The 27150-nt window shown below is 34.4% G+C and overlaps 2 protein-coding genes across 3 annotated transcripts in view; both read left to right on the forward strand.

The window, feature by feature from the left end:
• Window positions 1–15349, forward strand: part of LOC128229002 (sushi, von Willebrand factor type A, EGF and pentraxin domain-containing protein 1-like) — a 34879-nt gene extending 19530 nt beyond the window's left edge. For both annotated transcript variants that reach the window (XM_052940621.1, XM_052940623.1), the window contains 30 exons: window positions 89–262; window positions 531–704; window positions 847–1020; window positions 1256–1429; window positions 1640–1819; window positions 2232–2405; window positions 2908–3081; window positions 3395–3568; window positions 4546–4719; window positions 4978–5151; window positions 5509–5682; window positions 5912–6085; window positions 6344–6517; window positions 6668–6835; window positions 7079–7252; window positions 7404–7577; window positions 8384–8554; window positions 8714–8887; window positions 9086–9259; window positions 9423–9596; window positions 9763–9936; window positions 10073–10246; window positions 10712–10885; window positions 11112–11285; window positions 11553–11729; window positions 12171–12300; window positions 12453–12488; window positions 12651–12724; window positions 12928–12974; window positions 13719–15349. In XM_052940621.1, the coding sequence (XP_052796581.1) occupies window positions 89–262; window positions 531–704; window positions 847–1020; window positions 1256–1429; window positions 1640–1819; window positions 2232–2405; window positions 2908–3081; window positions 3395–3568; window positions 4546–4719; window positions 4978–5151; window positions 5509–5682; window positions 5912–6085; window positions 6344–6517; window positions 6668–6835; window positions 7079–7252; window positions 7404–7577; window positions 8384–8554; window positions 8714–8887; window positions 9086–9259; window positions 9423–9596; window positions 9763–9936; window positions 10073–10246; window positions 10712–10885; window positions 11112–11285; window positions 11553–11729; window positions 12171–12300; window positions 12453–12488; window positions 12651–12724; window positions 12928–12974; window positions 13719–13763 (4682 nt within the window). In that variant the 3' untranslated portion in view covers window positions 13764–15349. The remainder of the gene's footprint in view (window positions 1–88; window positions 263–530; window positions 705–846; window positions 1021–1255; window positions 1430–1639; window positions 1820–2231; window positions 2406–2907; window positions 3082–3394; window positions 3569–4545; window positions 4720–4977; window positions 5152–5508; window positions 5683–5911; window positions 6086–6343; window positions 6518–6667; window positions 6836–7078; window positions 7253–7403; window positions 7578–8383; window positions 8555–8713; window positions 8888–9085; window positions 9260–9422; window positions 9597–9762; window positions 9937–10072; window positions 10247–10711; window positions 10886–11111; window positions 11286–11552; window positions 11730–12170; window positions 12301–12452; window positions 12489–12650; window positions 12725–12927; window positions 12975–13718) is intronic.
• Window positions 15350–16663: 1314 nt separating this feature from the next.
• On the forward strand, window positions 16664–25330 carry LOC128228612 (major facilitator superfamily domain-containing protein 8-like). Its single transcript, XM_052940019.1, has 11 exons — window positions 16664–16971; window positions 17471–17627; window positions 18132–18375; window positions 18640–18753; window positions 19120–19320; window positions 20588–20699; window positions 20963–21097; window positions 21590–21711; window positions 21871–22005; window positions 22216–22436; window positions 24494–25330. Exons 1-11 carry the CDS (start codon window positions 16874–16876, stop codon window positions 24707–24709), a joined length of 1755 nt encoding a protein of 584 aa, XP_052795979.1. The 5' UTR covers window positions 16664–16873; the 3' UTR covers window positions 24710–25330.
• Window positions 25331–27150: the final 1820 nt, after the last annotated feature.

Below are 27150 nucleotides of genomic sequence, written 5' to 3' on the forward strand. Positions count from 1 at the left end.
CCAGAAGAATTTGGTCGTTCAGTAAGATATTTCTGTACATTGATAGTAACCGCATTTTATGTTGACGCATTTCACGTTATTTTTATAGATTGTGGTTTGGTTTTGTCGCCAGAGAATGGTCATGCTCATGTAAACACTACATACTTCGAAAGTATATTGCAGTATTCCTGTAATACTGGTTATGATTTAATTGGTGCGCAAAGCCGAGAGTGTTTGTATAATGGTACATGGAGCACAGAAGACCCATTATGTACGATCAGAGGTAGAGAACACAATTTTTACTGATTGCATAACGGAACTATTTTCTGGCTTTCAATAATAATGAAACAAACATTATTCAATAATCTTATCTATATTGTTGTACATTGTGTGTTGTTTTGTTTGCTTTCCGTTTAATTTTTATTTGGGGTTTCTTTGATCTCTTTGACATTACAAAGATCTCCGAAATGGTTTGGTTCCTGGCTTTTGGTTCTGCAGTTTCTTTTGCACTTAATACAATAAAACTTACATCATTACAAATACGTTTTCAGAATGCGGCCATTTGTTGCATCCAGTTAATGGGATGGTTAGCTACATTAATATGACTTACGGCGCAAAAGCTTTTTACGTTTGCGAAACAGGATACGATCTAATTGGAGACGATAAAACGGAATGCTTAAGTAACGGTTCTTGGAGTCAGCTTCCCCCAGTCTGTTCTATTAAAGGTACATATTTCACACGTGTCTGTTCTTTAACAGCACAGAACTGTGTACATGCATAGTTTTAACACTCATATTTCATAGCTCCGCATATGAATGTGTAAATAATGAAAAAATTACAATTGCAAACGCATTTTCATTTTTTCAGACTGTTTTGACCCTCACGAGCCGTCAAATGGTACAGTGACGTACTTTAGCACCACATATGGATCGCACAGTCAATACAAATGCGATGACGGATTTGATTTGATTGGCGGGTCCTTATCGACATGTACAGCACATGGTAACTGGAGTGATCCAGCAATATTTTGCCAAATCAAAGGTAGGTGTCCCGACATAATATTGATTGGTTCTTATGTGGGAGTATCGATCTTCCATCTTGGATGGCGATATTTAAATATGTTTTATATTAAAATCATTGGATCCGTGGTCCTGCTTGAAGGAGGGGATTAAACGTTGGATTTTTCGCAAACCGTCTTATGTTTTAAACCTGTTTTGCTCTACCAAGCTCATGAAGGCAAGTGTAGGTTTTAAAGCAAGTATTTGTTTATGTTAAGACTGTGGTCATCTGGTATCGCCGAATAATGGGAATGTGGCATATGAAGACACAGAGTTTCAATCTGTTGCCCAATACACATGTGACACCGGTTATTCCTTGAACGGCAACAATTTAAGGATTTGCAACAAAGATGGAATATGGACAGACAGTGTTCCTTATTGTCAAATTAAAGGTATGAACAGCTGTGCATAGGTCTTAATGATATACACTTATTGCTATCTGTGTCTATGATAAGTACTTTGTTTATCTGGATCATTCCATTCATCATTTCTACTGTCTGAATCAAACTGACACATGTGTTTTGAGCCTCCAGCATCTCGCTCTAGGTATGTGTTCAATGCAGAGATAGAGATAAATTAATATTTTATTACTCGTTTTGCAGACTGTGGTCAACTTTCTGACCCAAGTAACGGTGGAGTTTTTCAGCCATCGACGACATATGGCTCGTATGCTCTTTACATTTGTAACAATGGCTATCACATTGAACCAAAAGGCATGAACTACAGAATGTGTCAAGCAGATGGGACATGGAGTTTCGACCCTCCTGCATGCGAATGGACTGGTAACATGCTTCCTTCTTCTGTGATTTTCAGCAATAATCCATTTAAACGCGATGTCTTTGTTTAAGAATGAAATCAATAAGGTGGTATGTTCGATACCCACCAAGGACACTTTGTTATGGCCTCTACAGACGAAAACGTTATTAAATAGCAAACGTTGTAAATAATTATTTCTAAGCTAAAGTCGTCAATCTCAATCGACATAGAACAAATTGGTATATTAACGATAAGGATGAGCTCAAATATCAGATGAGAACGTTTTAAATGATTGTGTTTATAAACCAACCGTGACATTGTAATATGATTTCGCGTATTTCCTTAATATACCATCATGAATTCCGTTTGTAAACATTATATTACCTAAAACGTTCCTTTTACTGGTACATCTCGTATACGCTTTTTCATAATTTACAGACTGCGGTCAGCCAGAAATTCCCGGAAATGGAACGGTAGCTTTCAATTCTACATCGTTCAATGCCGTAGCGGAATTCATGTGTAAAAGAGGGTATACATTGATAGGCGAACACTTTTCAGTATGTCAGAATGACGAAAAATGGTCGCATTCTGGTCAAAGATGTAACATAAATGGTATGTGCAACACAGATTCATCATTAATGGAACAATTTCATAAATAATATTTTATTTTAAAAGAGTTTTGTATACGATTGCCATTTAACAAAATAAATATCCCAGTCAAGTTAATATTTAACAAGCGAAGCTGATATCATCAACTAGGAATGTAATGCATATTCATGCTTGAAAAAAACACTAACAAATATGTTTTGCCTTTAAAAGCTCACGTTTATCAGCGTTTAAAGCCCCTGTAAACTTATGTTCCGCTGACCTCTCCAAGGCGGTGCCCCTACATCAATTGATAGATTGTTGCGTGTGTGATCAATTTATGTTGATGAAAGTTGGTGTCTTTTGCACAGTGTTTGTTGTTCCTTAGCTTTGGACCTTTTAGCATGGTCTGTAAAAGTAAAACGAAGAAAAAAAGCTATGGGGCTTGTCCCTGTTGTTGATGCATCCAGTTGATATCACAATTTACTATGTTTATCCCATAAATACTAAAAGTGTTGCAATTAAATAGATTGCAAAGAGCTACCCAAACTAGTACACGGTCAATTCCTGAGGAACGGAACTACTTACGAATCAGTTGGAGTATTTTACTGTGATGATGGATATGATCTTATTGGTGACGATACGGTTTATTGTCAAGATTCTGGTGAATGGAATGGTACAACTCCAGTGTGTAGTATTAAAAGTAAGTATTTCGTTTGGTTTCCAAATAAAACATAAGGTATCGCCGTTGCGTTGTTTTCGTCGGCGTTGTTTTGTTTTTCTTTTGTTACAGTCGGCGTGAAGACATCTTTATATATTGACTGTATAAACAACACAAAACATCTTGGCCAACACTAGTTTAAAAGCTCGTATAGAATATATATATTTCTCACCCACTTGTGCTGCAAATGTTACAGCGTGTTTTAAATTGGTTAGTCTAAAACATTGATACTTGTATATAAATGATACTTGCCCGATCCGACGGCAAGAATCTGAATTGGTGCGTTTTATTGTAGAATGTCCAGTTCCAGGAACCATAAACAATGGCCAAGTAAACTTCACTGCTTTTGAGTTCATGTCGGTCGTTAAGTATGAATGTTATCCTGGATATGTGTTAGTCGGGGATTCAACCCGGACATGTGAAAGTAGTGGAAACTGGAGTAGTCCACACCCTGTCTGTACAATAAAAGGTATAAATGACAACGGTCAAGTAAATAAATTTAAATAACGTTAGCTAACATTTCAATTTCCGTAAAACACATCTAATATGTTTATGGAAGCAAATTGTTAAACATATTCATATAAATGCTAATTATAGAAATGTATATTTTTAAAAATAGAAATGTAGGTTATGTTTATCATGGCTTTGTGCGATGTTTTGAAACCATTTTTGGCCGTATATAACTGTGCGGTGGTACCAAGGGGTAGTATTTGCATTGAACAGAAAAGGAAAGCGGAAAATACCATGTAAACATGAAAATAAATTGGTGTTGTTATTATAGGAAAGTTCTAGACGAATACAATACTTTATAAATTATGACTTTTAGAAAAAAGGCTGAATTGTGCAACAACAACGACTACTAAGAAAAGAAAGACCTTGAAAACTGTATCATGTAGGATATAATATAAGCAATTGACCTCAATTCACATCAACAAAAAGTCACAGACTGAATTTTATTTGAAATAAAGATGGATACTTCTGTTTGCATATAGGTTAACCAAAACGGACCCGTCAATCAATTAAACAAATCTTTATCGCAATGCCATTGTGCTCCAAATAGAGAGTCAATTTGTACCTTCTTAGCGGCGAATTCGGACTGTAGGATTCAACACTGCAAAACGTTTCGTTTGCCGTACATGCGGACGAAATTTAAAGCTACAATTTATATGACTGGATGAAGTGAAGCCAAGGCAAACTGTACGTGTATGCATGCTTTGTGGGATTGATACGTAAAATAGCCAAATCACTGACGGCGGCAAATCGTTGTTCTTAGATGTGTCTATTCGATTGACAGGCCATAGATGTTGAACTTGATTACAAATGAACTGGATGGTATAATGCGGAGCAAAAGCCACGATCATTCAATGATTCAAAGCCTTTAAATGCTAAAAACATTTGCAAACAGTAGTATTTCTAAAGCGATATTGTTTTCTTCTGCTATTTCAGATTGTGGACAGCCATTTATTCCTACAAACGGATCTGTCGAATATAACACCACCACGTACGGCTCCAAACTGTTGTATGTCTGTGATCCGGGTTTCGATGCTAATTTTACCGGTTCTTCGCATTGTACTGAAACAGGAACGTGGAGCATTTCTAATATCCACTGCTTGATTAAAGGTTCTTGATTTTAAGTTATTTTCTTTGTGTTTGCAAATCGACAACTAAACAATGCAGTCAAATACGATTAAATAGCATTCGTATTGTTGTCATATGTGTTTTGTTAATTATCTTTTGTTTTCTGTGCCATTATCAAATATCATCATAAGTTAGCTTTTAGGGTTTGTTTACTTTTGTATTATGGCTTAAAAAGATGACATACTTCAACATATTTGACGTTCTAGGCTTATAATCAAATTATTTTATTTTGTTAAAAAGATTGTGGCCCTATTTCCCCTCCAACAAATGGAACCGTTGAAATATCTGACACTGTGTATCGTTCTACCGGCATTTTCAACTGTGACCTTGGTTACACCTTGCACGGTAACAACACGGCGGAATGTTTAGAAGACGGTCAGTGGAATTACGGTGGACCTTCTTGTGAAATTAAGGGTAAGTTGTCGTTTATGCGATACGTTTTGTATATTTGTACATTTCCGAACTGTTGCTTTGGCATGGTTCGTATGTACATGTAACATGTCTGATAGTATTGGTACATGTTAAGGTCAATGGTACAATTGTAAGGATTGGATAAGTGGTAAGTCCAGATTGCAAAGAACACCATATCAAGGTTGAAACAGTAATTTCAACCACGCACGAAGGGTGCTTTGTAGTGAGGATTGTAGGTAAAAGTGATGTTCTATAAAAAATATAAGTTATTATATTGTGTTTGTTAAAAATGAATATGCCTTAATCTTTTGCACAAAAAAAACAATAGTTCATATTATGCATACACTTCGATTATTACAGATTGCGGAGAGCTAAATGGTATACAGAATGGATTCGTAACTACGTTTGGTACGACGTTCATGTCTTTGGCCAATTACAGTTGCGATGAAGGATATGACCTAAATGGGTATGATGTCAGAGTTTGCTTTCCAAACGCCTCATGGAGCCACAATGATCCACAGTGTGTTCCAACAGGTAACTGACACACATAACCGATTGGATCAGTAAAACCATACACAACTTTTATTAAACTCTAAACACTAAATAACCCAAATCCCGTCATTTGACACTCATAAGACAAGACTATCTTGAAATTATCTGAACAGTGTGAATCATTTACCTTTGTTGTTTTTTTTCTTGTAAAAAAGCTCCTAAATCCATAAATAATTCTTTTTTTACTACTATTGAATCGATTTTTGCGCAGATTGTTACGTTTTGCCAAATCCGTCCAACGGTGTTGTTATTGGTGCAAGCCGGCAGTATGGTGATATTGTTACATTTCAATGCGATGCTGGATTTGACTTGGTTGGTTATTCTTGGGCAAAATGTCTAGCTAACAAATCCTGGAGTAACCAGACTCCAGACTGCGTTGTGAAAGGTAATGTTTTGTAAAACATGCAGCAGAATGTAATATGGCTAATGAAATGTTTTCTCGCAATAAGTTAGGATCGATATTCTGAGAATCGTCTTATATTTTATAGGTTAGAAAATTCATATAGTTTATAATTCGAATTGAACCCATCTAAACTGAATGTAAACACCATATATGTCCAGTGAACAAAGAAGACTAATATAATTTATGGAATTGTGAAAGATCGGTTAACTTACACGTGTCTATGTAAATAATAATATTTAGAATGCGGTCTTCCCGACGAACCAAAGAATGGATTTGTTCAAGTAACATCTACAGTATTCGGGGGTAGAGGTACAGCAAACTGTAACGTTGGCTACGAACTCTTGGGCAATCCAGAAGCTGAATGTACCCATGAAGGGACTTGGAAATACACAGTTCCAGAATGCAGAATAAAAGGCAATTGTTTATTTAATTGATATTGTTCACGGTAGCTCTTAAGCGTAAACGGTTTATCGGTTTATAGGTGTGTAACAGAAGAATTTTGGATTGTGCTAATCTTGCAAGAAAGCATATATAAAATATACTTAAATATGGTGTTTTTTTCAGAATGTGGTGTTCTGCCCCCTCTTGCCAACGGCAATGTCACACTTGATGGAACAGAATACGGGTCATTGGCGTATGTTGACTGTGATGAGGGATTTGAGGTCATAGATCCCGTACTAGCATGTGGAGATAATGTAAACTGGAACGGAAGTGTTGGATGTAATATAAAAGGTAGAAACATGAATCCACAGATGAACTGTGTTATAAAGTCATCGGTAGATTATGATGTTCTGTTCTAATCATATAGCCAGAGACGGCGGCGATCACTTGACTTTATTTAGATTAGGCTATTATGTTTGTCAGTGTATTTTGATATAGAAAATTATTTCTAGTTAAATGTATGTTGCCCTATAACCTTTAACAATTATTATGTTTTGGTAATGCTGTGAATATGTAATTACTTCTTTTTATCAGAATGTGGTGCAATTTCTCCTCCTGAAAATGGCATTGTTTCGTATACCGGAAAAACTTACGGCAGCAAAGCATTGTTTAACTGCAATGATGGATTTGATATGGATGGAGATGCTGAGATGACTTGTTTGGCAGATGAATCGTGGTCTTCCGGAAGTGTTATTTGTACAATAAAAGGTTGATTGAATATCACATTAAATACAAATAGTTTTTAATTGCAATTTTTAGCCATATATAGTATCTGGTCAAGTGAGTATTCGGCGTTTTCGTTTTTGCAATTTTGCATTTCATTTGCTTTGTTGATAATACTCGCAATGTTCATTACTAGACTGTGGTATTCGCATGAATCCATTTAATGGGAACGTTACGTATGTGAACACAACGTATGGCTCAACTCTACGTTACGCCTGTGATGAGGGCTATTTGTTACAAGGTTCTGTGGCCCAGTATTGCACAAACCAAGGACAATGGAGTGATGTACCTGCAATATGTGTACTCGCGGGTAATATTTTTATGATGCTCGATGACTCTTTATATTTACTCAATAACAACTGTTTCTGAATGCAGCAGTAATCAATATATGCGCGTGTTCTTTTTTAAAAAAAAACAAGAAGCTTCAACGTGTAATAAAAGATAAAATGTGGACTATGAAAGATGTATCGTGTTTATTGTCTGTTTAGATATGTGATTTGATCCAAACAAGCGTTCAACAGACACCATTTTAAACATATTGTAAAAGAGGCCATGGAGGCCAATAACTACTCATGTTTTCTTTGAAAGCCCGAACTTTCAACAGTACTTTTAATTTTAAGTAGTTTCACACAATACACACTTAACCTTTTGTACCTTGTTCTTTAGTAGGGTTTTTAACCATTTTGTCGTAAAATACATTTCTTAGTTAAAAAATATTACTCAATACTAGTCATTTAAGGGACTGTACACCAGATTGGCACTAAAAATGTTTTTTTTTGCAACGAATCTCAGGAAAAATATTTAATAAAATGTTTAATACTCTTTGATATCATAATTGTAAAAAATACCAAAATGTAAAAAAAATCGAGTTGAAGTCCGGGTTCGAACCGGGGTCGCCAAAATTGAGGTCCAGTGTTTTATCCACCTTGCTACGAAGGCTGACTCTTAACGATTGGAATATTTAAGCTACATACCTTACTTGGTAATATCACTGACTCAGTCAATGCCCTTTGTTCTTTTATAGCATATAAGTCCCTACCGGTGATGGTCATCACACAGGCATGAGAAGGAGAAATTATTGATATAAAATATTTATTTATTTATTTTTTATTCAAGATTGTGGACTACCGAACGATATACTCAATGGCGAAGTTAAATACAATGAAACAACGTTTTTATCCATTGCAACTTACACATGCGAAAATGGGTTCAAAATAATTGGTGTTCCTATGATTTCTTGCTTTGCTAATGAAACATGGAGTTCTCTTCCGATCTGTGAACAACAGCGTAAGTAATTATATTGAGAGTGAAGCTCACTTTGTTTTTAAGCACAATTAGTGTTGATTCTGTAAAATAACTTTTGTTCTATATTGAAATATAGCTGTTACAACTTTGGCCCAGTTAAAACCGATTGTGTTTTTATTATTGTATGTTTATTTCACATAGATTGTGAGGCTTTGGAAGATCCGGAAAATGGTCAAGTTATAGCAACTTCAACAACATATGGTTCTAAGGCAATTTACTCATGCAATCCTGGCTATGATCTGCTGGGTAGCCGATTAGTTGAATGTATTGAAAACGAAATTTGGTCCGATTCTACACCAATCTGCAATCTACGAGGTGAAACCCATTTTGGTCCACTGAAGAAAAAAACCCACCCTAAACCCATTCCTTTAAAAACTAAACTGTAATTATATTATACAAACCTTTAAACATGTTTTACGACATTTTTTTTAAGCTGTTAAACGTTCGCGGTTATTACAATATAATAATCTTCTTATGAATACAACTATTTTGCTAAAATTATTTCGTTTTCAGATTGTGGTAATCTGATTGACCCAGTAAATGGGGCAGTTTCACTGACAAACATAACTGTCGGAAGCGAAGTAGTCTATTCCTGTGACGAAGGTTTCGAATTGACTGGAGAACATAAACTGGTTTGCCTTGAAAATGGAATGTGGAATTCCGACCCACCACTCTGCAATATTAAATGTAAGTTGCATTTCTTTGGGAAAATGCGGAATGATTCTAACCATCTTTATTGATTTTTGCATCAAAAGAACCTATTTAGGTTTTCCCCAAAGTACGCTTCATAAAAGTTGATGTTAATACTTCTAAGGAATAAAAGGATGTGAACATTTATTTTATATTACAGCATGTGAAGAGATAGATCTGTTTGAGTTTGGAAACACGCTTGTATCTGGCCTAACATACGGTTCGACAGTTGTTTATTCCTGTAATATTGGGTATCAACTGACGGGGAACAGCCAGAGAACTTGCCTACACACTGGATCGTGGACAGGAACAACCCCATCTTGTCATATTAAAGGTGTGAACATTTGACAAGCGTCAGTACAAATGCAGGCTTAATAAATGACAGTCGCAACGTCACTTGAAAATCCCTTTTACATTGAAGTTACAATAAACCTTTTAATATAAATAAAAAAGTTCTTTTCATTTGCATCATAATAACCAAGGTCATCTATTTTTTATAGACTGTGGAAGAATTAGCAGACCGAAGCACGGACACGTGGATGTTGGAGCTTCAACGTATGGCTCAAAAGCGTTCTTCTCATGTGACAATGGTTATACGTTGATTGGAGCAGTGACAGCAGTCTGCAGTGCAGATGGTCGTTGGGATGAGTCTCAAGCAGAATGTGTTATAAATGGTGTGTTACTGGAATCCTCTTCTATTTTTTGTCTTAATAAATATCTCGCCGATGTTAGCAACATGTATCCAAAGAATGTAAACTGTTTTTATAGAAATATTGGTGCATACATTACCATTCATATGCTATTTTGCAGACTGCGGCCTATTAAAATCACCAACAAATGGATCCGTTCTATTCAGTTCTACTACCTTTGAGTCAAAAGCTACATTTTTGTGCAATGAAGGTTTTGATATGATTGGGGAAGATATTATTATTTGTACGGCGAATAAGCTATGGAGTGGCTTTGTCCCTGAATGTGCTATCAAAGGTAAATATACGTAGTTTGTATTTTTCCTGATCCCTTAACTATTTATGTTAAACAATTAAACAACCTTGCTAACCATTTAAAACAGAAAACTTATGCTATACCATTCACGGATTTCGAACTTATCTAAGTGATTGTTACTGCATCCACAACCCGAGTTATTAAAATTATACTCAAACGCTTCAGAGAGTAGTTGGTAAAGAAAATGTTTCTTACCATGTTGTCAAGGTTGACGTGTGAAGATGTTATAACGTTATAATTTATTCACACGATATTTATTGCACAGTAAAGTTCCGCCTACTTGTAACACTTACGATATGAGAGTAAATGTATAGACGAAAACAAAGAACATGACACAAGTAATCCTCGCCTCTTATTTCAACTAAAGAGCATTTTCGCGTTGCACGGCATAATGGTATGTTCGCAGGTTTATGTGTTAAATCAACGATCAATATAATGTATTTCCAGACTGTGGAAACATTTCAAATCCTGACAATGGAACTATTTTGTATAACGGTACAACATTTTTGTCCCCTGCGTTGTTCTTTTGTGACGATGGGTTTTTACTGAATGGAACAAATAGTATGGTATGCACAGCGAATGGTACTTGGAATGACTCTTTTCCAAATTGTGTTATCAAAGGTACGTGTGAATAAAAATAACATTGATTATTAAAAAATAAAGATTTAACTGATATATGTATGTTTCTAAATGATTAAACCAAACTGGAAAAAGTATTCACGGCATTGCTTGCATTTTCATAAATGTTTTATTCCCTGTTCATTTCTTATTTCTAACATTGAATTTGAACTAAATTTTTAATGAGTTAGAAAAATGAGTTGAAATCAAACGCATTACTAAATTACAGATTGTGGACAATTACATGACCCAGAACATGGCACTGTATATCTAACTGGTACTTTCTATCTATCGGATGCCACTTTCGAATGCGAAAAGGGGTATCAAATCGTTGGGGAAGCGTCTGCGATATGCGGAAATCTTGGTCTATGGCAACCAGAAAGTCCTGTATGTCAAATCAGAGGTAACCGGCCTTTCAATTGTGATAAGATCATTTTTTTTAAAACAATGAAAACAGCAACAATCGGGTACATGTATTATAATAGCGATAATACCTGCCTCAATATATATGCAAAAAGCTACAGAAACATGCTCAGTAGCAAAAAGTTTAAACATAAGTTCTTGTGAGTGTTGTGTTTGTTGCATTGAACATGGCTATAATCGTAGGTTTGACTGATGGTTAATTTACTGTGGCCTCCATAGCAAAATGCATTGAACTACTAAATTTCAGATTGTGGACAAGTGGAGAAATTATCAAATGGAAATGTTATACAGACTGAAGGGACGACATACGGAGCAAGGGTCTGGTTTACTTGCAACGACGGTTATACATTGGCAGGGAATGACACAATGGCATGCCAATATACTGGTGAATGGAACAGCAAGGTGCCGTCCTGTGAAAAAATAGGTATCAGACAATCTGTTTGAAAAAACACCAAATCATACTTATTTTATTTCGGTTACTACCACTAAATAATGTCAGTAGTATTGTAGTATTCAGCAGGGAGATTTGTATTCAATTGGTTTTTTTATAAGTAACACGATCCTTTTCAACCATCGATAAATCTACGATTAAATATTATATGCAACATCGTTTCCCTTATGTCAAGCATGTTTTGTCATCAAATATATATTTGTAGGGTTTACTTACTTATATGAACGTCGCTGTGACTGTTAAAACATTATTGTGTTCCCAAAAATGAAAATACGAATTGTATTCACTGTTCAATTGTTCATCTTCATGTTTGAATTGGTCCTGTTTTTATCTTCATGTTTGTCACTAGGCTTAACTAGCTACCGTTGTTTCCTTTCTGTCAGATAAAAGGCTTATACAATATGTCATTTTTAGAAAGCAGTGCTGCTGTAATGGGCGGAGTAATCGGAGGAATTGTAGGACTTGTATTTGTGATTGTTACAGTCATCACAGCTATGGTTGTTGTGCGAAAGTTCTTCATGAGCGGAAACACGGGTTTGAACGGGTTTGTACTGTACTGCATATCAACCATCGTATCGCTATTCTTTGAATATAAGTTTTTAAATTACAGCACTATTTTGCAATAAAAAAATCACATTACCAATGAGCTTATTTACATTATAGAAGCAGGACTTAAAATATACACATCCTTTATAGATTGAAAGGGGATACGCAAAGATCTTATCAACAACAGTAAGTTAAGCATAGTAGTATTTGGTTGAAAATTAAACAATATAATAAATGTATAAAAGATTTGTATTTGTGTATTTCATGTTTAATGCTGTCTAGGCTCGAGCATTTAAGTGTAGTTCCCATTTAATGTTTACTAATTATTTTCATTTATCAACTTGAAAGAAGAGATTTTGGGAGCATTTCGTCAACGAAGAATCCTTTCCACACTTTGCACAGAGACAGCTGGCTAAGACCACGTACGTATACATATATACAGCAGGGATTATTACATTCAATTGTGTAATTATATTTAAGTTTTTAACTTGTTTGTACGTTAACATTTTTATTTAATGTGAATAAGATTGTTAACAAATAAAATTTCTGTAATCGAAAAAACAATTGAAGTCATAATCAAATAGCATTAGATAGTTTGTATCCATAAATGCTGTTCATGTTACAGAATATGCAAGCGGATTAGAGCCAAACTTCTTCCAGTCAGCAACCAGAGTAAGTTTTGCTGCTATATTGTTAACTCTGTCCTCCCATTGTTTCAAAAAGCTAGATGTATAGTATATAAAGGCATTAAATTGATAACGTAGCACCCAATGTCTCAAGTAAGTAGAAAGTAAGGAAAGCAAAAGTACATAAACGTATTTGGTTACATTCAGTCCTTGTGCGTGTCGTACCTTTATCGTAATAAATGCATGTTTAGTGCATTCTATCCGATTTCAAACCTATGATATGCTTGTTGGCATTAACTTTACAAAACAACCAGTTTATTATAAATAAAATACCTTTACCATTGTCCGCATTTCCAGTCAAACACATGTCTAATAAATCAAATGAGATTGTAACAAAAATATCAGCTAAAATAACTTACTTGATACATAAAGACTATGACTATGACTTTCTTGTTGAAAGATTATCACTGATCATGTCTGTCAAAAAGCATTGTAATCAAGCCAAGACGTTGGGTGTATGTTCTGCTTACGCAGGGTCTCTCCTTCAGATTGTAGCTATTACACAAAAAAACAACAATACGGTAATTTTCAGTACGAACGCTTTTGGCAACACTAACTTAACCACATATATATGTGAACTTATTGCAACAGTCAGTAATCAATTACGAAATTGCAGAGGGTGCCATAGAACTTCTCAAAAGTATTTGTGTTTTAAAATGTGTAGCACATTATGTTACTCAGTGATGTAAATAATTGTTTATATATTGAAATAAATATTGTAATATTTCAGATGTCTGCGGGATACGGTATTCAGGGACCGAGAATGACAAATTAATACGTATGCATGTCCTGGCGTATCGGTAGAACCTTATGCAAAACATTGATTTAAAAAAATGATAAAATTAAAAATACAGTATAGGTCAAAGAGAAAAAGAATACAAAAAAAGGCCTTGCACAACAATCCGACAATGCCATTAAAATATATGGTAAATGGTCAGACTTCCTAATGGTCTAATGATGGGTTGTATGTTTTACAGTTATTTGTTTAATGGTTTATTGTTTAATATTTTCAGAAATGTGAACGTTTTCAGACAAAACAAATTACAGCGAATCTAGAAACTGCTATATTTGAATATTGTATTGTTTTGTTTAGCATTTTCATTTTGCTTTAAAACACTCTTTGTTTGTCAATATAACATTTACAATTTCCAGATATATATATTTTGGTCATAATGAAAGGGTGGCTCATACCAATTATTATACATTGAAAATAATACTAGTTAATATCAGAAACAAATTCATGGCGAGATTAAAAAGAAGAAAATTCAGACGAAGTTTAGTATTTTGTTCAAGTTGTTTTTGTTGTCTTCTGTTTTAAACTTGAATGAACTGTTTTGCAACGCATGTATCATCATGTTATAAACATTTATCATCATGTTAAATTGGACCTTTCAAGATTGCATTTTACACAATGCTAAAACGAAGTCGTTTTGTTTGAAAACACTGTATCCGAATTGCGTGTAATATATGTATGTGAAAGTCTATGGGGTTTTTTATGATATGATATTGATTAGAAGCATTATGTTTTTAAGCCCCACTTATCAAAGCTTGTCATAGTTATTTCTATCCCGTAAATATCTATATATGTACAATAGCGTTAACAATTAAATTATTTAGAGGGCCAGGTACCCAACCATGGACTTTAAACCTTTGTAGAGCGTTTGTTAAAGTCAACTTCATAAATGTAACATAGTTTAGTACTTTTTCATCAAAGTTGATACTAGAGTGAATATGGCCGTGCAATTTAATTTCTTAAAAACTCTCAAAAACTATCGAATATATATTTTAATCCCGTTCATTTGATATTTATTTTCACTTTAAACCATACATTGAGTTTTAAAAAGAGGTGTTAAACAAAAAAGCTTTAAATATGTTACAGTATTGAACAAAAGGAATATAATGTCGTAAACGAGTGTGTAGTGTATACATATATGGGAATGTATTTAATAACCATCTTAGATTTCTTTTAATAGTAAGATTAAAGTATTTTGATTGGACAGTAAAAATAAATAGCCAATACACTAAATGAGGCGTTGGTAAGGACAAGGATAAGAACAATACATACAGGCCTACTTTATATGTAAAAGACGATCAAAACCTACAAACCAAGTAGGCATTATTTAATTATTGATTTGACAAAACATTTCTATGCAAGTTGAAATGGTTTTGTGAATAATATTATTAATATCAGATAAGCTTGATTTAATGTTATACTTTGTATTGTTAAAGTTTGATAGCTAAGTAATGTTGTAATATTGACACATTTTATCATTATAACATGCTACCTTGAATGCATGTTTGGTTATTGTTGTTATAGTAAGAGTTTGCTGTTTCGATTTTCAATAAAGTTTGTTGTTGTTATTCGGTTGTTTGTTTGTTTTATGGACAAAGTTTTTAACAAGTTGCAAAAAAGACCATTTAAAGAAGTAAAAGTAAAACAATGACGGCATTTGAATACAAGTTTTATGCTGTAAAAAATATCAATACTTGGTGTAATGGGATTTGTTGATTTTTTACGTTAGACAAGTTTGTGTATAAAATGCAAACTATGAAGTATTTTTTGTTTGTCTAGAATAAAACGTTTGTTTTATGGTGTTTTTTTATTATTTTTTTAAATATTTGAGCCACGGTAATTTTAAAGATACATTGTTGTCACTTAAGTTTAAACAGAACTTTTGATAATCAATTAACTCAAACAGATGCCAAATCTCAAGCGGAATTATTTTTGTATAACGGATTATCACTCTGTTCAAACAAAGCTCTCAAACTGTTAATTGTAGAACAAACAGAATGTCCGGCTCAGACCATACTTTAGCGGAAGCCAAGAAATAGGCGTTTTTCGCACCTTGAGAGGGCTCAGCCCCTCGCCTCGCAGATTTTTTGGCCGGATAATTACTGCAATTTCATTGGCTACTTATTTACTCAACTTTTTGTAACGCCATTTTTCATTGGATGAATACAATATTGACAAAACTCTAAAAGTTGTGTCTTTCTCGTTGGAGTCACTTTATTGTTGACTTCTATGTGTTTTACCTGATAATAAATCGAAAAAATAGACACACTCCTTGATCGTTTTCTATATCTCGGAAGGGAGCTAAACGGAGTCGTGCGCACAGCACATGACAAGCATGAAGTGACTCTTTTAACAGAATCTACATAATCAACATTAACGAAGTTCGTCGATCGGTTTGTTATTCGTCGTTTGACCACAATAAACCACAAAAATGCACTCATCAATTTTGAAGATATCCGAAGGTAACCGCAAGAAAAGTTGAAATAATTGAATCGCTCATTATAAATCGGTACTATTTATAGATTTCGCCATCAAGTGATATCATCTAGAGGCAATGAACACTTGACGAGTGGACTTCGGTTTCGGTTTACCAGTTAAGGTGCTTTTGCACTACCTTGAGATTACTCTGTCATCCATATCAGCTGATATGAACTGTAATGTACATTAACATTATAACTACATTCAACTGATAAAAGCAGCTTTGTCAATGCTCAGTGTGACATTATCTATCTATGTATAGAAGCTATGTTTACATATAACTGATATTATTACTATATCAGGGACTTACGTGTCTATATTTAATCCTTCTTTATATCATTGTGGTAGAAATGGATTATAAACCGTGTTTAGGATAGTATTTTGAAAATAATTTTTAAGCCATACGGTTCAAATAAAAACATCTTTTTTCAATGCTTTTAAAATATGAACATTACTACTTCATACAAATGATACAAACGTCATATATGTCTGATCATATGAGCGCGTGATATATTTAAACCACGTCCTACTGTGCGTTTGAAACAATGTATTTGACAAATCAAAATACAATAAAAACGCCCTTTTAAACACAACTTTAGACCGAAAGCTACAAAATGTCTTCTAGAAGTAAACATCAGTATGGGGATGAGGATGATGAAGTCGACGAACAAAGTAAACTGTTACGGACTATACCGCCTGGAATATCAGCAAGGTATGTTTCCGAACGTATAGCGAAATCATCGATTCAAATGTTGCAAATTAATTGTATTCACTTCATCCTTGGTTATGCGACCGGGGCTCCATGAGAAGTTTCATTTCTAATTGAATGATAACTTAATTGAATGTTCGCACACACCGAATTCATAGTTTTGAAACGTAAAACATATATAATTTATATTATTTCAGAATAAATATATAGATATATAACTTTATATATATATATATATATTTTTAAATATATATATGATTTTATATATGATTTTTAAGTGAAACGATCTTTAACAAACGTGTTATATATGGACACATTTATGTTTTATCTACAATAAGTTTTATCCATATGTTGAACAAGGGACATACTATGCTTTGAGAAAACGTCTAAAAGCTGAATTAACACGTTTGTTAAAGATCGTTTCACTTAAAATCGAACCAAAAATCACGTTCCAACAAAAAAGAAAAAGAAATCAAGGTCACCAAAAACAATTATATTTTAGATCTCACAGCATTAGTGGTACACAGACCGTAACTTTTGAAAAACAAGAGGTTACAAAATCAAGATGGCGGTCAATACGAGTTATGTATCTGACAATGTTTCTCAGCAGCGTCTCATTTTCTATCTGCATGTCATCTCTCTACCCTTATCTGATAGTGGTGAGTATATCTCAACATGCCCCAGTTTCTCGAAACTTCTTAAGCTTAACAGGCTTAAGTCGCTTATTTCCATTAGCCAAAATACATCCTGAAAATAGATTTTGAAATGTGGTTTATTCTGATAATCATACATATTTTTCCAACAAAATTTCTAAAAAAGTCTTGAAGAAGTAAAAACAACACATTTTACAGATCAACAAAAAAGTGAGATTAGCTTAATCCTGTTATAAGGGACTTAAGAAGTTTCGAGAAGTTGGGGCCTGATCTATATATAGTCTACTTGAAAATGTTTAGAACGGTAAATTAATGTTTATGACTATGATTATGACTATTTGGAATAATCATATCTGTTTGGTTTACGTGTGTAAAAAGTTTTTATATATTGAGTTCAGATATCAATATTCCGTAAAAAATCGTTTTGTAGCCATTACTTAACAGGAGTACGTTGCAATGTTGGTCGCATATTGAAAAAAAAACCCAACTCGAATATGCTTCTTGTTCCAGTTAGACAAAACAGCAACAACTGATTTTCTTGGATGGGTTGTTGCAGCATACAGCGTTGGTCAACTTATTGCTTCCCCTTTCTTTGGGTTCTGGTCCAACAAAAGGTCTAGCACCAGAGAGCCAATTATAGTCTCCTTGATCATCAACGTGATTGCGAATGTGTTATACATGTACTTGGAGAGCATAACAGTGCAGCCGAAATGGTTCCTAATTGCGGCAAGAGTCTTGATAGGATTTGGCGCAGGCGAGTGGTATTGCAGAAAGCACAGAAAGCATAACATATTACTGATTTTATTTCCAGAATGGTAATGATACCACATTTTTAGACATTTAGCGCAATTTAAAAACAACATTTACAACAACAAAAACAATACTTAATATTGTACGGCTCTCAGTGATTACATACATTACGAACATATTCCTACTGAAACACTTTTAAATGCTTACTAGTTTTGATGTATAAATGTGTACTATTCTCTGAATTGAAACAATTTTATTTCATTTGTAGGTAATGTAGCTGTCGTCCGTTCGTATGTATCCGGAGCGACAACATTAGCAGAAAGAACATCAGCAATGGCGAACATGTCGGCTTGCCAGGCAATAGGATTTATTATTGGACCGTGTACGTAGCTACTTATTCTTTAAATATTAAGCAATAATGTTTAAGATTCATGTATTTTGTATGATTATTGACGTGGTATATGGCTATGTTTGAAATCTATCAAATAGTATGTATTCTCAACCAAATGGTCATGGATTCAAGCCCTACTACGGGAAATTTTTCTTGGCCTTAAAATGGACGGTATAACAATTTTATACACAAAACTAGTCTCGAGAATAATTCATATCAGTCTACAGCTGTGTTCCCAAATCGCTAATTTAATTTAATATAAACTTAAACAGGAAACACTATTTCATATTTATCTTTTGCATAAGACTGAACTGTTTAATCACTACCGAAATGCATTTGTGTTCTTTATTTAAATAGTAATACAGACTGCTATGGTCCCCATAGGATTTCCGGGACCAGTAAGAAAACCTGCCCTCCATTTTGACATGTACACAGCAACCGGCTTCTTCAGCGCCATCGTGGGTATTATAAACATCGTGTTGTTGATCGTAGTCTTTAAGGAGCACAGGGTCGGAGTCGATGAGTTCTTGCCATCACAAGTCCAAGGCGCCTCTATAAGTGAGCAGTAGTTGTCTATTCTGTGTTCACATTCAAATGACTATTGAGATATAATGCACATTTTACTATGTATAGTAACATCTAACCTCTATTGACAATCGTTCCTTCCAATATGATTATTATGTCCATCCGTGGGTTTAAAACGGCTCTGAGGAAATTGTCATTTATATATTATTCTATAATTACCACATAGGTAAAGAGGAGTAACCACCTGGGAGCACAAATTACATGAATAGCATTATGGCATATTGATAACTGCATGTGTTTGACTAATAGTCCTAGAAATTATGGCATGGCCAACATCCAAGCACAAACATTATCATTTTTTTTTCAAGAATTAAGAACCACACAATAATGGGATAAACGTAAACAGTTCATGCTTGTGTATGTATCTATATTTCTCCCACCTCAGATAAGTAGAGCCAAAAAATTAAACATGCTAGAACTTTTTATCTTGTCCACGGGCAAAGATAAAACAAGTACCCGCATGAAACTCCTTTTAATGGTCATCGCATTGTAATTACCTTCCTTGTTGAAGACCGTCGTCTGTAGCATTATGGAAACCTTGTCTTGTGTCAATATTTAGAATGCTAATTAATTATTTCTCGCTCCAAATGTCTCCATAAAAAACATTTTGCGCACCTGTCAAGAAATAATGCTTCACTCTCCTTAGTAATATTTAGAACGATTCGACTATTAACATAATCTGAATCACTGCGCGCATATCCATGCAAACCAAGAATAATCACATATCCATACGCATTTATTTTCACTACGCACAAAAAAGTTCCAGAAAAAATACATTTTTACTTAATTTTGTTTATCTGAAGTGGGAGAAAGAACATCTACCATAGCCGCTCGTGTAAGATTCATCCCAACCCTCGCACAGGGTGTTTTGGGGAAACGAGGTTTATCGGTTTACCTACGCTCGGGTCGGGATGAACCTATCTTACACTCTCGGCTATGGAATAAACTTAGAAGAATCTATATAGGTATATAATACACAAAATGTTTTATATATATATATATATTCAGAATTAGAACATTGTTTGGTAAAAGAAGAAATAAATCGGCACAAAATAATGTACTCGTGTTTCATTTAAAGCTTTTTTACAACCCATTCACAAATTCCTTCTTGTTTGTTTTCATCGCAGATACTGACAATGATGTGAAAGTGAACCAACCAAAATACTACTAAATCGTTTGTTTCACACTTTATCTTTTAATAATTGAATTACAATGATTATCTTATTTTTGCTTTTCTCAGACACTTATGAGAATGACGAAGAGGAGGAGGTTCGGCCACTCGATTTACTCGCCGTCATTTCCTCAATAACAATCTTCTTCTCCGTCCTTTTCGTTTTCGCAGTCTTTGAGACGTACGTTTGCTTACATACTGTTTTTGCTGTTATAATGTTGTTTTTAAGTCATGATGCACTTACTGTTTGTCGTTTTAAAATTGTCGTTAACACTTTATTTTAATGCATTTAATGTGGTTGAGTCATGTATTATAAATAAAGTCGTTGTTGATATTTTTCTAAATAAATCATGAGAATATCGATGCAAAATTAATATGCATTTAAATTCTTGTTTAAATTATTCGCAAGACTGAGAATTGAGTGAAATCATGTTTTATTTTCAGGATTGCTACCCCACTTTCGATGCATATGTTTGCCTGGACTAAGGCCCAGGCTACATTATACATTGGAGTTATACTCGGCTGTGCCGGCTTTGTCTCTATAGGGGTATTTGTAGTCATCAAAATTCTGTCTAAGAGGTATGCTTTAAAACAAAAAAAACACAATATCTGATCATAACTTTGCTATCTCAAAACTACATTGAAAAACACAGGGACAAGCCCCGTAGTCGGAAATAAAAAAACCCAACAACAATAACACAACTCTGTTTAAAGGCACGAGGCCAGGGCCAAACCGAAAATGAACATGAGACACATATTCACAACACATACACAAATACAAACACCACAAACGGACAATATGCTCATCAAAATTGCTTTACTGATAAATGATGGGATTACCGCCTCGGAAGGAGCGGTCTGTGGGAGAAGAGTTCAAATGAGTCTACTAGGGATTTAAAGTAGTGAGCATTGCAATTACCGAACACCTGTCCCAAGTCCACATATTATAAGCAGCAAATTCTACGAATATTTAAAAATTAAGAAAGCATGAATTTAATATTTTCCAATCCTTTCAATGCAAGTAGACACGTATAACCAATTGTATAAAACGTATTTTCCAAATTGTTTCAGATTCAACGAACGTTACTTGCTGCTCGGGGGTTTTGTGCTTTGTTTCCTGGGTTTTGTTGTGTACCTTCCCTGGGGTCATCGTTACCCAGAAATTCAGTTCGCTGAAATTGAAAATAAAGCAGGTATGGTTACCGAACTGTTTGTCTCTGCCATATGTTCAATATTACTGAAAGGTTACATACTGGTAATTCGATAATAAACATAAAGTTATTCAACAATATTTATTCTAAGCCATATTGCTCAATGGAAAATGTAAATTTAGATATACTCTGTACTCACAGGCAACACGTCAGTAAGCTTTTCCAGTGCAGTTGACAAGAACATGAGTAAACTGTTACTTTCCGATCTACATCTCAGCGACAACACGGCGGGCAATCTCTCTGAAGATATTTCAAACAGCATGTTTCAAAATATAGGTGAGAGAAAACACGGCGTACTTTTCAATTTGATTCAGACCATTCATGAAATATACTCTTTAGTGCTTCTTATTGCTGGTATCTTTAATACGAATTGCATATCTCAAACTATGAAAAGCTAGATGAATTATTTTATAAGACATAATAAATTGATATTGTAACCACATTCCTTTTTCCCAGTGTAATTCATTTAGTAATCTGATTCTCCAGATTTTTCCGGCAATGGTATTCAATTTCCATCTCAAAACATCTCTAACAATTCGAGCAAAGAGGCTGTCGGCTGTCCCTATTACTATGAATGGTGCACCTACACACCTGCCTTATTCTTCTGGCAGTTTCTATTTGGTACTTTCTTCGTGGCCGTCGGATATCCTACGTGTAATGTCATGTCTTACACAATCTACTCAAAGATTCTAGGCCCGAAACCGCAGGTAAGACAATCGACAATTCTGTCAAGTTAAGGTTAGGAAATGTATGTTTGAATGCTGTTTGTATTATTTGTACTTCATTAATATATGTCTGGTGATAACTAGGTATTAAAGAAATTGTATAATAATATTCAATATTCGCACACATCACCATTGCATTCCAAAATATCTGTATACTCATGGGTTTACTCACGAGTGTTGATAATATATTGGTTATTATTAATAACGAACTTTTAATTCCCACGCGAAGCCTCGTCGAAAATACAACACACGGCATCGAAAATAAAACCCAAATTTAAAAGAAAACACACCTAGGAAAATGAATTTATCCATATTAAAGTAAATTGGGTGGATCTATTCGAAGACACTTAAAACTGACTTCAATCAAATTAACTATCTCAACTCGCCGTTCAAATGCTGCGGTTAACATTTATCATAGCGTTGCATCTCATATCGTTCTTATTATCATGGAACTCTTATTCAATTATGATTCGAAAAAACCCCCCACACTTAATCAAGTGGTTATTGATAACATTTGTGCAATTATTGGTTTATTCTCAAAGGTACAGCCAATTTTGGGTACATGTTCATCTAACGTCATCTATGACATCACAAAAGACGTGTAGCGAGAGCGTAGCTACTTCTATTTGTTGGGATTGACATGAGTATTCGCTTGTTAATAAAATGAGTGTTTAATAAGATGATAAGAACTCTCCCTCAATTTTTGAACATGAAACACTCAAATCAGTTTATGTATTAGCATTAACAACCCGGCAAACATAGAGCATTGTAACAAGGTTGTGACAACGGAAAACCCTCACTTTCATAACGTTGAGGCAACGTTATGGCACAACATTAGGACAACGCTGGTGGTAACGTTGTTACAGTTGTACAATTGGTTGGATGGGGTAAATAAATCGAACAAATATCTAGTATAAACTTGTATCAACTAATTTTTCTTAATTTCAAAGAATTCTTTAAACGACAAGGATAACGTTGTTACGACGTTTGGCTTACGTTAAACGACCACGATAACGTTGTTACGAGGTTAGGGTAACGTTTGTTTAGTTTAAGGAAACCGCATAAAGAAAATCAGAATCTTTAGTATGACGTTAGTACAACGTAAAACTAACTTTGTACAATCATTAAACTTTCATTAGCATTTTAATACTTGCACATAATTTTGTTATTCATAACTCATAATTTGAATGTTAATTAGTGGAACATAGCTACAAATATATTTTGGCATTAACGTTGTCACACCTTTGTTACGACAACGTGATACAATAACTTACCCATGACACTGCCTTTAACTAAGTTATACTAACATTTCGTGTCTGTAAGAAATGGTCTGAATGTGTATTATGTCGATATGCTAATGGTAATAAAACACTCATTCGCATGTGCTAAAAGAACATCAAAGTACGTAACAGAGGAAGAGTTTTTTTGAAATTTAAAGTTTATAATGTGAAGCTTTGAAAAATAACACGTTGTGTGCATGAAGTGTATGTGTTTTAATACGTTTGACTTAGTTTGTAACAAAGATTATTTGAATCGTTCATTTATATTCCTACGCGTTACGACTTTGTTTAATTCCTCATTAGAACTATCTCAAATATGTATCGACTATTTAAAAAAGCAACATTTTTTTTACCAAACGGTTGACAAAAACAAAACTTTAATCTCCGAGCTTGTCATTTAATCGATCCAATGGCAAAGACATCTTAATCGAGATGCATTGTGACCAAATATAGTTGGTATCATTCGAAAGGATATCGATTGCTGATTACTAACATGTTAAATACATTGCACTATAGGTAACGCTTTTGCGGTTTGTGTTTTGTGCTGTTTTTCTGTTTTTATCTGAAGTAAAATGTACAATGACTTTTTATCTTTTTTAAAGACCAATAAACCCTTTTTTATATTATAAATTTTGGTATAATTTTTACATAAATCCTTTTGTACACAAAAGATCCTGTTAAATTGGTGCAAAAATAATATGGGGACACTAGGAATATATATTTCACATAATTGTACATTGGATTGTACATTATCTACAGGGCGTATGGATGGGCTGGTTGACAGCGTCTGGCAGCCTTGCGCGGACGCTGGGCCCGGTGTTCGTCAGCCAGGTGTACGACGCCTATGGACCTAGAGTGACCTTCATCGCCATGCTTGTTCTCATTGTCATCACCATTGGCGGGTTTGTTGCCGTCTTCCGGAGACTTGTGCCCTATAGCAGGAATAAAGAGTTTCTTGTTGCAGAAAGCACATGATAGATAAATGTTTTAAAATGAATCCTGTATTTTCTATGTGTGCGATACTACTCTGTGGTTTCTATGGACTTAAGTTTTGAGGAGTTACCTTTTCATTATTTGTCCGTCACTTTATAGTTGATTCTATATCCGTGATTATACTTGAAACAATGATTCTCATGTTTATAGATTATTGTTTATTTGGAGGCATGTATGTAAATTAAACATTCAAGCCCAGCGCATATATGATAGTCGCAATTAATTTTAATATGGTCAAAGCCTTATTGACTTTTATTCATTCCAGTGTTCTCTAAAACATGTACGCATAAAGGAACGTCGAAGTGAACAATCACTTATCAAAGTACAATATAATTTCCTGTTTTCACGTGGCACGTGGTCTGCTTGGTGCATTACTTGAAATGTCAGATTGAGTGAGTGTTCGACTTTGATAAAACAAATTTGAATTTTCGTGAAAACCTTATAGTTTGTCGATTCGATTTAAACTATTTCAACCATATGAAAATACATCGACGGTTACTGTTAAAGATAATGCAACGCCATAGGTACAACGATAAGTTCAACATTTATTGTATTTAAAATGTTCAAAATTTGTTCATGCATATGACATTTGATCTGCAAATATTTATGTGCAATATGTTTGTTTTTTTTATATATATTTCGCTTTGAAAGCCATGTTCTATTTACTGACTTGACGGTCATTTTCAGAAATAATGCCATTTACAGCACCAGAGTTGTGCTCAAGGAAACAAAGTCATGAATAAAAGGTATATTGATTTAACCATCAAACCATGTTTCGTGAACCCTAATCACGTGGTCTCTTAATATGAATAGGCTGATCATTTATCTTTTGACCACAACATCAGGGGTCAAATGCTGATCAAAACCAATGTGCATGCCTCTAAAACAAGTAATTGAAGATATTTATCGGAAACCGTTTTGTAGTAAAGTTCATTATGACCTTTGATGTATTTGCCCCTGAATGACGGCAGGTAATCTACTGTATGGCCTTTGATGTATTTGCCCCTGAATGACGGCAGGTCATCTACTGTATGACCTTTGATGTATTTGCCCCTGAATGACGGCAGGTCATCTACTGTATGACCTTTGATGTATTTGCCCCTGAATGACGGCAGGTCATCTACTGTATGACCTTTGATTCATTTGCCCCTGAATGACGGCAGGTCATCTACTGTATGACCTTTGATGTATTTGCCCCTGAATGACTGCAGGTCATCTACTGATCATAAACAATGTGCATACAAAGTTTGAGGTGTACAACATGTCCTTTCAAAAGTTATTGTGGCGCCAAGGACTGTGTCACCGAGATCCTCAAACAAAGTACTCCTTTTTGAAGGAGGCTTTAAACTTATAGGTAAAGAACTGTTGTATTACATGTCGTATACTGGTTGAGTTTGTAAATTCGAACAGTTTTGACAGTTTTTTAACAATATCTTTGCCAGTTTTGGTTCTAGTAACTTCAAACTTGGCATTAATAATGTTTGGTTCAAACCTCAGCCTCTGCTAAATTACACATTCACAAAATAGTTTGATTCATCAACGCAAAACGTTCATTTCAAGCACAGTAAATCACCATTCAATCGGTGAAATGGAGTATGTAAATCCCGATCGCTTTTAAAATTATATTTTTTCTAAAATTAGATTGCTATTCCGTCATAGTTTGTTTTCATTCTTAATAAAACATACAATGGGAATGGGAATCAACTCGCACAAAATCTAATCTTAGAAAATTTGAGTTGTGTCCCTTGCTTCCAAAAATCTAAGAACATTCCTTACCCATGATATTGAATACAGTGCCATTTAAAATCTGTGACGTCATTCCCCGCGTGCTGCATATTTACATTTCACCTGATTAGGAGTTTGACAGGGATTTATAAGAAAGATACCTAAACTTGACGAAAATTCGCATTCGTTGCTAAGGCAAGCGTTTGTATCGATCTAGATCATCGAATTATTGATCGAGGTAAACAAACGCGTGATTTAACAGGTGTTCGGTATTTATAGACTGTTCGGATTTACAAACTCAACCAGTACGGCATCATTATTTTGGCATTTGTTTTGGTTTTTTTTTTATCCGACTGCCCTTTGTTCTGGTAAAGGCAGATACACCAGACAGTTGTTCTTCTTTAAAAATTGAGTTGTAATCTATTTCTTTAGGTTAATATTTTTGTTGTGGCTAAAAGCGTCTTTGACTCAGCTGTCAACTGAACTAACATTAATTTTCAACACCATTCAACTACAACTATATTATAGTAACGTTAGAAGTATTTAAACACTTCAAATCAATATTGTTTACTTAACATGCATCAAAGGTAAATTATGCGAAGAAAATAATTCAGTAAGATCATGGAGGCTAGCCTAAATGATGTGAATTAGAGAACATTTTCAACTTTTAGACATAACAACCAATAGTCTGTTCTTAA

The sequence above is a fragment of the Mya arenaria genome, chromosome 3 (assembly GCF_026914265.1).
Source record: "Mya arenaria isolate MELC-2E11 chromosome 3, ASM2691426v1".
In the NCBI taxonomy this organism is placed as follows: Eukaryota; Metazoa; Mollusca; class Bivalvia; order Myida; family Myidae; genus Mya; species Mya arenaria.

Bases quoted from the DNA above. Each gene is read 5' to 3' on its own strand.
- LOC128228612 (XM_052940019.1), top strand. From the start codon at position 16,874: ATGTCTTCTAGAAGTAAACATCAGTATGGGGATGAGGATGATGAAGTC. The intron at 21,098-21,589 runs GTATGCTTTAAA...AAATTGTTTCAG, and splicing joins ATCAAAATTCTGTCTAAGAG to ATTCAACGAACGTTACTTGC. The intron at 21,712-21,870 runs GTATGGTTACCG...CTGTACTCACAG, and splicing joins TGAAATTGAAAATAAAGCAG to GCAACACGTCAGTAAGCTTT.